At 37.4% G+C, this 12,465-nt stretch overlaps 1 protein-coding gene across 1 annotated transcript in view; it reads right to left on the reverse strand.

Annotated features, from left to right (window-relative positions):
- The window catches only part of lrrk2 (leucine-rich repeat kinase 2), an 81,929-nt gene that overhangs the window by 46,942 nt on the left and 22,522 nt on the right, over nucleotides 1–12,465 (reverse strand). Inside the window, exons 20-30 of the mRNA XM_077211459.1 lie at nucleotides 8,042–8,224; nucleotides 7,711–7,817; nucleotides 7,559–7,625; nucleotides 7,257–7,465; nucleotides 5,845–6,095; nucleotides 5,567–5,715; nucleotides 4,640–4,733; nucleotides 3,303–3,489; nucleotides 2,998–3,179; nucleotides 2,108–2,331; nucleotides 1,891–2,018 (exon numbers count right to left, since the gene is read on the reverse strand). Coding sequence (XP_077067574.1) covers nucleotides 1,891–2,018; nucleotides 2,108–2,331; nucleotides 2,998–3,179; nucleotides 3,303–3,489; nucleotides 4,640–4,733; nucleotides 5,567–5,715; nucleotides 5,845–6,095; nucleotides 7,257–7,465; nucleotides 7,559–7,625; nucleotides 7,711–7,817; nucleotides 8,042–8,224 — 1,781 coding nt within the window. The remainder of the gene's footprint in view (nucleotides 1–1,890; nucleotides 2,019–2,107; nucleotides 2,332–2,997; nucleotides 3,180–3,302; nucleotides 3,490–4,639; nucleotides 4,734–5,566; nucleotides 5,716–5,844; nucleotides 6,096–7,256; nucleotides 7,466–7,558; nucleotides 7,626–7,710; nucleotides 7,818–8,041; nucleotides 8,225–12,465) is intronic.

Raw genomic sequence — 12,465 nt, forward strand, 5'->3', positions numbered from 1 at the left:
TGTTAATGGTTCTGATTTTGCTTTCTCAGATCATAAACTCATAAGCTTCAGTTGTAGTCACAGAAGAAAATGCCGACTTATCGTAAAATGCTTTCTCTGCTTCAATAAGGGCCTCTACATTGTCAGAATGTCTACTATCTAACTGTCCGTCAGAAATCTGCTGTATATACAATAATGTTTTGTCTCAAATACTTGAGAAGCAAGCTCCTGTTAAAACTAGACTGGTTCCATCTACTCGTGCCGCACCCTGGTTCACTCCTGAACTACGAACGATAAAAACTGAGGGTCGCCGCCTAGTAAGACTATACAGGGAAACTGGACTAATCGTGCATTCCTTGGCTCTTAAAGAACACTTGCCTAAGTACTGTACAGCCCTTAACGACGCAAGAACCTCTGATTTCACCTCTACCATTAGGAATTCCAAGTACAGGCCCAAATCACTCTATGCAATCGTTAACAAACTCACAAATCCACCACAACATGTTATTTCGGGCTCTGTGGGGCAGGTAAATAGCTTTTCTCAATTCTTCTCAGATAAATTGAAGTCAATCACTGCATCCATTACCAAAAACACTCCTCACCCAACAAACTCACTCTCTGCTTTCACTCTAACTACTCCTGCTGCCATAAGTGATCTAATTGTGAAGTCAAACTCCACATCTTGCCGGCTTGATCCTACACCTACTGTTTTGCTTAAGTTGTGTGTGCCCGAGGTTGCACCCTTCATAACACATATGATAAACTGTACTTTGGCATCCGGCGTTGTTCCAGCAGAATTAAAAATGGCTGCGGTGACTGAAAAACACAGGCCTAGACAACCTAAATATGGGCAATTACAGACCAATATCAAACTTAACATTCTTAAGCAAAGTCCTTGAAAGGGTTGTTGCTTCACAATTGCGATCGCACTTGGATGTCAATGGTCTTTTTGAAACTTTTCAGTCTGGATTTCGCCCATCACATAGCACTGAAACTGCCCTTCTTCAGGTGGTTAATGACATTCTTTTGTCCATGGATTCAGGGTTGATAAACACTCGTTAAAAACACTTGTTAAAAACTCTTTTTTTCCATCTTCGTAATATTGCCCGTCTACGATCTTCTCTCACTTTAGCTGATGCTGAAACCAGGAATTCTGCTCACATTACTCCTCTGCTACAAGACCTTCACTGGCTACTTGTGGCATCACATATCTACTATAAGGTATTACTTCTAACGTTTAAGGTATTAAATGGTCTTGCACCCCCATATCTGTCTGATCTACTTTACACCTACCAACCTGCCCGGTCCCTTAGATCAGCTGAACTTGGTTTACTGTCCATCCCTCGTTTCCGGTTGTCTACTGTAGGTGGAAGGTCTTTTAGTATTAATGCCAAATGAGTTCGAACAATCAGGCTGCGCCATCTAGAGTTGCATGCCAGAACTAGGTAATTATTGAATGGTAGGCATGCTATATAATGTCTTGTGAAGTTTTAAAGACGCATCAACTGAAACAGTATAGACTAAAATATTGATTTTGGAATTTAAGAGTTGATATTGATGTGTTAAAATTAAGATATTTAAAATTAGGAGTTTCAAATTAATTTCTGCACGTGAAGTGGTTAAAACAACGCAGTATTTGTTCAGTACACGTGCGTACCTAACCGAAAGACTTGTACCAAATACTTGTACCGTTACACCCCTACTTTTGCGTTATACTCCAACTGCTTATTTTCTTGGATATTCATAAAAATGTAAACTAGATTAATCGCACAGCTCTAATCTGCTAAATGTAGTTAAATGTACCATGAGTCATGACATAATATACATATTAGTGTACATATACTGTACATGATGTAAAAATGTTGTAAAAGCATTCTGTGCTTGCTGGAATGAGTAAAAGGTTAAACTTACTTTAATGTTAAAGAGCCAGGGTTTTATGGTGTCTATCTCACTGGGTCCTTTCTTCAAGTCATACAGCACTAGATAGAGAGCCCTGGAGCTCATAAAGTGAGGGTGAAACCCACTGCATTCTTCAGCACCTGCACAATAATAGAAAGATGAAAATCTGCAATTTCCTAATGATATCTTCCCACAATTGATTTGTTGCAAGCATTGTGTAGATGCTCACCAGATAACTCCCAAACATTCAGCTGCATGTTCCTCTTTTCTTTGTTCCTGACGGCCCAGTTTCGGACGCTGACGCCGATGGTGTGCTGATCAGATCGCCACTGAGAGCGTTTGAGTCTCATCAGCTGCTGAATCAAAGAGCTCTTCCCGCTACACGGGCTGCCCACCACAATGAGCTTCATGCGGTAATATGGGACAGCTTTCTTCAGACGCTGCTGCAAGAACCTGTGAGAACCACAGCGATCACGGTATTGCTATTTAGAGATAGCTATTTACAGATGGAATTTGTAATAAGAGGGAGGGACATAAATACTCTAGAGAGCATTCTATTGGGCAAAAAAATTGAAGACGCCCCTTAGTGCAAGATGAGTCCTCAAAATGTTTTGCCCTTTTTCCCGGAAGAGAAATACTAAAAGATTTAAAAAAGTGTATTACTGATAAAAGTTTATTTAATCAACTTTAGAAGCACACATGTTAGGAACAGACAAGGACTACAATTTTAATTTTATGTTGTCTTTAAACTTTAGATTATAAAAATAATAATAATAATAATAATATTTAAACTGATTTAATAGGTAATCTTATAAAACGGCACTATTAAAAAATTTAACACTAAACACACTATAATGCAAATCCAGGGGTTTAAATGCAGAGGTTTAAGTTAATTCATAAGAAGAAGAAAATACTGTTTGAAAAAATAGATCTTATGTTATCATCTGCCAATACTGACAAAAAAAAAAAAAGTAATAAAAACAAAATACATTGGCAATCATCAATTCTTAACAATACAGATATGGTCACTGATGTATTTAAAAGCTAAATTACAAACAACATAAAGTCTTTTACTATAAAAGGACAATATCTAAAAGAGACATTGAGGCAGACTTGGACCTGATGATGTCTTTTGTTTTGCTTCCGATGTGTTTGAGGTCCAGCTGGAGCTGCAGACCATCTAGAGGTAGATCCCATAAATGAACCAGCTTTCCCATCTCATCCGGGAAAGAGCGCAAACCTTCATTGTGACTGACATCTAGAGACGTCAGGTCCTCCAACATGCCAATCTGAGGAGGGATCTAAAAAACAAAAGCACAAAACACTAACTTCTCATTATTTTTTTAACACATATATCCTTTCAGGCACAAAGACAGACCACAACCACAGTGTTTCATTGAATCAGAGTGTGATAAGAATCGTACCTCAGTGAGTTTATTGGAGCTTAAATGAAGTTTCTCCAGTCGGGCCCACTTGTACACCGGGCCGCTCAGGTCGAGTGAGGCGATGTGATTATGACTGAACATCAGCTCTCTCAGGTTTACACTGACCCACAAAGCTGGTCCCAGAAGAACGTTAATGCTGTTCTTTCTCATGTCCACCGAACGCAAACTAACAGACAAAGAGACGTGTTAAAAAACGACATAAAAAGGAAACTTCCAAGTTCAAAACAAGTTACGCTTTATTTACAGCATCTTTAGCCAGAGTGCAAATTATACAATTATTAAGACTTTAGGAGAGGTGATGATTGATTAGGAATTTCTGACAGTAATTTCATGGTACAATCTTTTGAGACACTTTGAGCAACCATGTCTCATGTTAGATTGTAACACATAAAGTTTAAGTCTTAGTTTACAAACATGTTTAACATTAACTGTAACCATGGTATTGTGGCAAAATCTTTTTTTTTTTTTCATCTCAGGGTTTGTACAACAATCAAGCAATTTTCAAGGGCTTTCAAGTGCTTCACACTTTTCCAGCTCTTCAAAGATCTAAATGGTTTTTTTTTTTTATGTAATGATTTGCAAGCAAACTACTACTTTGTAGCAAAAAAAACACACTTTTATTTAAAAAAGACATGAGATTTCCACTATAACCAGTAGATGGTGGCAGAGGAGAACTTATTTCCACTCCCTAATATTTGGAAAACAAGTTGTCACAAAGTCTCATGAAAAACAAACACTTTTCCTCAAATTGTGACTGAATTACACACAAAGCAAGTAACCCTGCTCCTATTATAATCACTGAAGCAGTCGGTCAGTTCAGCATGATACTATGGAAGAAAATAGGTACATTTAATAAGAGTAGAATATTTAACTTTCCCTAAAAAAGTGAGGTTTTTGCAAGTTGTTATTAAAATATAATCATTTTATCTACATCTCAATTAAAGCTCAGTGCTTTACTGACACATTTCCAATAAACAAACAAGTAATATTATTAGTAACTGCACTTATTAATGCAAAGTAATTTTATGATTAATTAACTTTATGATTAGAAATCCCCCCAGCACTACCAAATCAGGCTCTGGTGCCACCATTTGTAGAACTCAGTGGCACAGCTGCTACTGCTCTCAAATGTTAGTCTGGAGCCCTGCACATACTCTATGTGCATTATTGCAGACACAACGTTTTTACAAACTTAAGGATAAGTTAAAATTATTTTTAAATGTAAAACTTATAAAGCATATCACAGGTGTTGTTTGTAAATCAGAAGTATATATTGTTATTATTATGTACATTTGAGAGAGAGAAAACATACTTACTATGGCAAGTTCATGATTATTTCAGGAACACTTGTAAAATTGTTCATTGATAATTTAATTGTGGTTATTTTTGAGGGAAGGTGTGACAATGAACCTGTATGAAAACAAGACTGTTAATAACAACAGAAACAATACACAGAACACGATTTTCCATCTTAGTTTTCATGAAACAACATTTAAAATGTTAAAACGTGACATTTTATTTTATCCATTTATTTTGATTAATTTGATTTGATTTTTGTGAATTGATTGGATGGTGAAAAGTAAGCACCCAATACCATTTGTGTCGGCTGTTATTAATGCTGTAACTATATGTTTTAATGTGTATTATAGCAATGTTAACTGGCATTAAATTACAGCGTAAACTATTGTTAAGATTTTAGAAAAGCTGCATTATTTACGACTTTATCCTAAAACAGGTGTTTTTATTGTTAGCTAAAACTAAAAGTATTAAACATTGTTTTCCATTAATGAAATAAGAAGACATAAAATACAAGTATTTCATTAATAACTTTAAAACTTTAGCTTAAAATTAGCAATGTAGTCTTGGCAACTAGCTGAAAAATGTTCATGATGTTAAAGTAGTAAAATTACTAAAACTAAATTAATTAAATTATATAGAGATATAAAAAGCAATAAGAACGATAAATGACAAAAAAAAAAAAGAAAATGCAAAAAAAGGTGATTAAATATATCAATAAATACTATAATAGCATATAAATAACTGTAAAATAACACTGGTCAAAAACAATTACTAAATGGATGATTGCCTATTGACAAACATTAACCAATAGCTCGTGCAGCATAGCCAAAAAGATATTCTTCTTCAAGTAAATATATTTTGATGAAATATTACTAAATCATTTTTAAGACAGTTAAAATCAGGAATTTTGATTCATGTTTGCTTTAAAGAGCTGGCAGACTTACTGATTTGGTTAACAGAAGCGGTGAAAGTTTCCATCTTGAGACATTCAGTGAGGAAGTTGTCTGAAACCATTTTAACCTGATTCTTACTGACATCTAAAACTTTCAATTCAGCCAGACAGAGAGGGAGAGACAGTTCTGATATCTGATTGCTGGGGGGGGAAATGTTTACTGTTGATTTGTGCATACACTTATGTATATCCCCCCAAATTATAAGAAGAACAAATGAAAGAAATGACAGCACCCCAGCCCTCTAGAAAAACCATCATCCCATAACATACCCCTCCAACAAGAGCTCTTCCAGTTTGTCCATGGCCTGACCCAGCTGGAAGGGGAAGACGGTGATCTGGTTGAAGGAGAGGTTGAGCTGGCGTAAGGATGAACTGCACACAGTTGGGTCTAGCAGCAGAAGTGGACCAATGCAGTTGTGTGACACATTGAGCACGCTCAGAGCGGGCAAACGCAGGAGTTCTCCAGGAAGTGACTGCAACTGGTTCCCTTGGAGATCTAGACGGGTTAGACTTCTTAAACTCTAAGAAAAAGAAAGTAACAATTATTAATATATATGCAATTTATACAATTATCATATTACAACTGGGCCACTGTTGTAGGTAAATATTTATAGTTAATAACTCTTGTAAAAAGAAATGCACTTATTTGTACTGAATGTGCGCTTGTAGTGTACTTCAAATCTTAAAAGTATACATATACGTATATATATATATGTCACGTGTTGAGTGCTTTTTATTCGACAGTGACTCTGGCGTCCCAGAGTCACCCCCCTCCGTCCCCCACTCAACTCAGCCCAGCTTACTGACCTTTACGTCCCTCCTGCTGCTGAGGCTGCTCCTTTGACCTAACCACAATCTCACAACCTCTCCACAACCCGACCATACGCGCCAACCCGTTTGACTAAGGCTGTCGAGCCCCACTGCGGACGTTAAAGCGGTCAGTGGCAACGGTTCCGTACTACCCCAAAACACAATATCTGGCCAAACAGCAATCCTCATTCACGCAAAATACACAGGAATGTAATAACTGTAATTACTATGCAAACTATACAAATAAACCAACAGACTCTTCAAGTTTTCAAGAATTGTACACAGCCAGCCAGACTCTATCCGTCTCAACCACAGCCAGTTGCTGCTCCTCTCTGCTGCTTCAGATAAGTTCTTTACTGTGCGACGCAACTCTTGGCCACTGAATCCGACGTCTCTGAGGAACCTTTTAGTTAAGCATCCGAAAACATTACATTCAGTTCACACTTACATATATTATTTTAAAGTATATAATTTCCATAACATGAACTCTTTTTAAAAGTATGCTAAAGTATACAGTACTTCTTTTTCAAAAAAGGGAACTTAACATCATTTAATTAATGTTCAGCTTCAGATCATAGTACTAAAATCGATAGTAACTAACATGTTCCCAGAAACATTTTGAATAGAATACATTTTAGAATGTGTGTATGAGTGAGTGGAATACATGTCGGTGTATGAGTGAGTGAATGGGTGAATGAGAGGCAAATATGTAAAGCGCTTTGGTGGCCATTGGGTCTGTGAAAGCGCTACATAAATGCAGTCCATTTACCATTTACCATTTAGAAACATTACAGAATGGGTTTTGAGCACTGTTTCATGTTAACTTTGACAACGCACTAATTTAGTAATTCTGTCAAAATGTTTCCACACACCTGACAGAGAACACTCGGAAACTCTGATAGACTGTTTTTGCTCAGATCAAGCCGAAGGAGATTTTCAATCTGTCGCTTAAGAGAGCTCACATCCATCAAACAGGACAGATTGCTTAGCTCATTCCCTGATAGGTCGAGCAGACGGATGGGGTCTTTGTCTATGGCCAGAGGACCTGCACCAGGAGTCGAGCTTTCCACGAAACCCTGCCCTGTAGAGAGTAAAGTTAACAATAAGACACATTGATCGGGTGAAATTTGTAGGACTAGTTCACATTTCTGACAGCTTGTTATACAGTATGTACCTTTAGTGTTGTGAGAGTTAAACCGCTTATACAGAGGGATGCTTGGATCTGTCTCACGATGACATTCCTGTACAAAAATATTAAGTCAGAGACCCTCATTGTTTAAATCCAAGCACACAGCCCACCAAAACTGCATCTGTTCGATGTGGTACCTCTGAACTGGCACATCTATGTCGACTGTGATTTCTCCAAGCAGGTTTTCTGCCCACTTCTGGTGAATCGTTGAAGGGCAATAATCCATGTGGAGGTCCGTCACTCCCTAACAATGGAACAGCACATTCATTCTTTCAGATAATAATATTATGTGTATGTGTAATTTTCTTAATCAACTGCAATAATAATTGATGTCAACATTGATTCTGCATAATTCAATAATTATTAATACATCCAAACTTTTTCATCATACCATGAGGTTGAAAAGGCAATGCAAAAAAATGACCCAGATCAAATGAAATGACTGGGTGTTTCCGAGAATCATCTTACCGTCACTCTCCAAGTCATCAAACATGAAGACTAAGTTTTCATCTAAGGAAATGTGCGAGTCGTCACTTTCATCATCCGTCAAATATCCGAATGTGCTGACATCACTCTGTAATCTACTGACTCCCAAAAACTCTTTCCTCCTCTGGAGTGACAAGATCTGTCTGGCCAAACACTGACCTTTACCTTAAGAGATGCAAGGAGAAGATTTACCATCAACAGTCAGGCTAGTTATTGTTATTTAGAATTAAATTCCCCACATACATATAATAGTATTAATATTCTAGTCAAGTAATAGTCTAGAAGCCACAAGTCAAGTGATTTCCTTGAACTGGCACTGTCTGTGAATCTTGTAAAAACTGAAGTTCCTTTACTTATTTTAGCCAGTAAAGACAAGCCCCATTTTTTTAGACAGAGAATAAAAAAATAAAAAAAGAGTGTTTAATTTGATTGAATGTGCACTTGAATGTGCCCTCAAATCTTGAAAGTATATATATATATATATATACAGTGATGTGAATAAGTTAGGACACCCATGCTAAAGTTGCCTAAAAAGAGGAATAAAAAATAATCTTTTGGAAATTGATCTTAATGCCGTAATTAGAAAAATCCAACCTTTAAGGACACCAATTTTCTTTGTGTATGAATAATGTATCATAAATAAATAAATGTTCTTCCTTAAAATACAGGGTGCATAAGGCAGAACACCCCTATGTTAAATTCCCATAGAGTCAGGCAGATTTTTATTTTTAAAGGCCAGTTATTTCATGGATCCAGGATAATATGCATCCTGATAAAGTTCCCTTGGCCTTTGGAATTAAAATAGACCCACATCATCACACACCCTTCACAATACCTAGAGATTGGCATGGTTTTATTAGCCTAATAGCTAGTTTGATTTGCTTTGAAAGATGATCTTATGGAAAGTACCCCATACCAATCTCTAGGTATGGTGAAGGGTGTGTGATGATGTGGGTCTATTTTAATTCCAAAGGCCAAGGGAACTTTATCAGGATGCATATTATCCTGGATCCAAAAATTGAAGATCATAAAAAATGAGTGAAATAAAAGGTCACTTAAGTGTACTTAAAGAGAGTCCAACTTGTAACAGGTATCTGTTTGCCTTGTCCAAATACCCACACGTGTGGTCTTGGCCACTTGAGAGTGTGTGCAAACAACAGGAGGTAAGTGCATAAGACCTCCCATGTCTTAAAAATGCAGTGCAGAGCCCTTAATGCGCAATAAACACAGACTATCTCGAATCGCTTCGGAGCTAAGCGTATCCCATCATGTGCACCCCTATAGTTTCTCTTGATCACATGATGATCACAGGTGTTTATTTTTTTAAATGAAAAATCAAACACCTTGGAAATGACAGATAAGCATAATGTTTCAGGAATGGCACAAAAATGTGTGACTGTTCAAGTCTCTGTCTTTAGATCAGTGTGTTCAATAACTCATTCTTAGTGCAAGGCTCCTCATAATGATAGCACCTGATAGGGCCATTATGGGAGGGTCTTTGTCTTTCTCAGGTGTGAAACATCAATACTCATGATTCACGCCAGTATTAACACCTACTCGCATAAAGCTTTCTCACACAAAATGTCTTACAAATTTTAAATCAATATATTGTCATATTTGAATGAGTATGCAGGAGGATTTTCACATAGTTTTGGATCAAATATTCTAGGCTACGTGATACAATTTTCAAAAGTCTTGTGAAGAAATAATCAGTATGGGTTTCATGACCTTATTTCAGTGAAATTTTTTTTTTTTTTTTCACAAACCACGCATAAACGTCATTATCTCAAAACTACAAACTTTTACATACATGCCTTTGACATATTACTGTAGCAGAGTTTGTGCTGAATACAGTGTAACCTTTTTGGGTTAAACATTATCAAAAATAAATGTTTGAGCAAGTACATAACCAGCCAGTGTTCAAAACTATCTGCTTGCCTTAGCTCAATTCAAAATGGTAAGCTTGTAATAATGTTTTTAATTCCAGTGGTACTGGTGAATTTCCGCGAGAAATTCGAGCATGTCTTTACGTCATTACGTCACATCACATAAAGAAGGTGTCTCAGCTAGTGGCTATATCACGTGTGAGGATGTTGGAAGTGGAGATGTATAGCCTTTTCTCACAGCACTTGATATAAACGTATAAATTTGATGGCGGATCCAGAAAGGTACAAACGACAATAACCAGTGACAACTGGAGATTCACCCGATGTAAAATGCAAAAGACTTCGGAGTGGCTACAGAAAAAAAGAGACTTCAAATGGGCCCATGCGAAAACAAGAATAAATATCGTAAGGGCTTTTGAAAGTTGGGCTGAACTCTGTGTTTTGAAGGGGTTCAAAACGGATGCAGAGACGGCTTTTTTTCTGCTGGACAGGTAAGACATAAGCGGTCGTTAGATTTAATCAGCGTGATTTACTGCAATTCCCTTAGTTGGTCAGAACAAAAAGTGGATTTTACTTGTTCAGATTATATTTTCCAGTGAAAGTTCTTATGTTGGTTATACTTCCAAAAAGTAGAATCTGTGATTGCGAATACCAGTATCCACACTGACTGACAGCCGCACATTCTCCGCAAACATTTGATTCATCCACGCTGTGCCATGCCGAGGCACAACCCACGTAAAATGTATAATTCCGTGATTAACTGCAATTGCAGATTTCGAACAGAGATGATGACAAAAAGGAAAAACTATGGACTGCAGCTTTAAAGTTCATTTTAAATTATTATAATTTTTTAATTAAACTTTTGTCATGCCTTAATGAAGTTTACTTACTTTGATATATTGACTAACACACTAAAGCACATGTAAAGTACTTGATTATAAAATTAACTGTAATTATTTAAAAGTAATATACTTAAAAAAAATGTAAACTGCGCATTCATCCTTAAAGGTGCAGTCTGTAAGAATGACAACTAGTGGTTGAAATAGGTACTGCAGTCCCATTCTAAATAACGGAGATTGTCGTTTCTCCCGCCACCTGCTCCTCAGACTGGACGGCGCTCACACGGGTTGCCAGTTTGAGCACACGCAACAAGAACGAGCACAATGGACAATGAAAATTGGCAAATAGGCAATGAGCAGTATCACAGACCAAAACAAATACAAACATTCCAGCCTGGAAACACACATTTCAAAGTAAAATAACTGGCTGTAGAAGTATTTTTCAGAGAAACAAGTATGTGAACTTAGCATGTTTCCTCAATATATGCAAATATATATGCATATATGCTTTAGTAGAGTGAAAAAGTTACATACAGCACCTTTAAGTTTCAATAGAAATTAAAGTATATTTTAGTTTACCATAATTGCTTGTCAGTACATTCGGCAGGACAATTTGACCATATTTCAAAGACAATAGAAGTAATTATGAAATGTCATATAAAAATGTAATTAAGACCTACTTAAGGTGTTCAAAAAGTTCAGCTATTTGCATTTAATCTAATTTAATTTAAATTATATTTAATAAATTAAATTTATATTTAACTGCAAATAATTTTAGTTTCATTCTACTTGACTCTAGCTGACGCTTTGAAACAGCTCACTGACATGATTGCTCGAGCCACGGAAATGCTGAATATTGACTGGCCTGAGTAAGCTCAGGATGTTTAGCGCTTCCCTAGTGGCTCTCACTTCTGCTCAGGGTGTAGAAGCTGCCATTCATCAACGATCTTCACATCAAGGTGTCAAGATTGTGGAAGAAGCAGCTGCTCAGCCCGACTTCACCAGCCTCATTGGTTCAGTGGAGCAGGGCTATGCTTGCATCCCGGCAAATGAGTACACCTCTTACCCTGGATCTTTCGGAGTTAGATCTCTCCCATTGAAGGAGCCTGCTAAGGTTGGTGATACGATGACCATCACTTCTTGCCCCTCTGTGCTTCAGCACTCTCGTAGGGTAATTAAACTGATATCCGCAGCTAAGCTCTACTGGCCTTCAGCAACACAGAGCCATCTCTGTTTCGTTTGTCAGGAAGCAAAGGGCCAAAATGCCGAAGCATTTTCGCCTTTCTCTGAGCTCCCCCCCAGAGCCAGACCTGTCAGACTCGCCGCTAGCTTTACTTTAAATCATGCATCATGTCAGATTTCATAAATGTGTCAGACAAGGTTTGTGCCCCCAAGAAATCAAAGTAGGTGCACCATTTCCTGGAGATGTGAAATGTTTTCCCCCGCAGTGGAGCCCCAAATTCAGACATGCGCATCCGAGAACCTCTCATCTTGGGCATTGTTAGTAGGAGATGCAGAAGGCTTTAGATGCAGAGTGCCAAGATTAACTAATGGCTCATTTCCACTGAGCGCTACGGTACAGTACAGTAATTATTTCCGTTTCGATTGTCAAAAGTTGTAAATAGTACCAACATACTGAACCATAACGTACCACTGTTTTGGGACCCTTCTGTTGAAGTAC

Source organism: Siphateles boraxobius, unplaced genomic scaffold, assembly GCF_051911475.1.
Source record: "Siphateles boraxobius isolate OS27281-9 unplaced genomic scaffold, OSU_SipBor_1 65, whole genome shotgun sequence".
Lineage (NCBI taxonomy): Eukaryota > Metazoa > Chordata > Actinopteri > Cypriniformes > Leuciscidae > Siphateles > Siphateles boraxobius.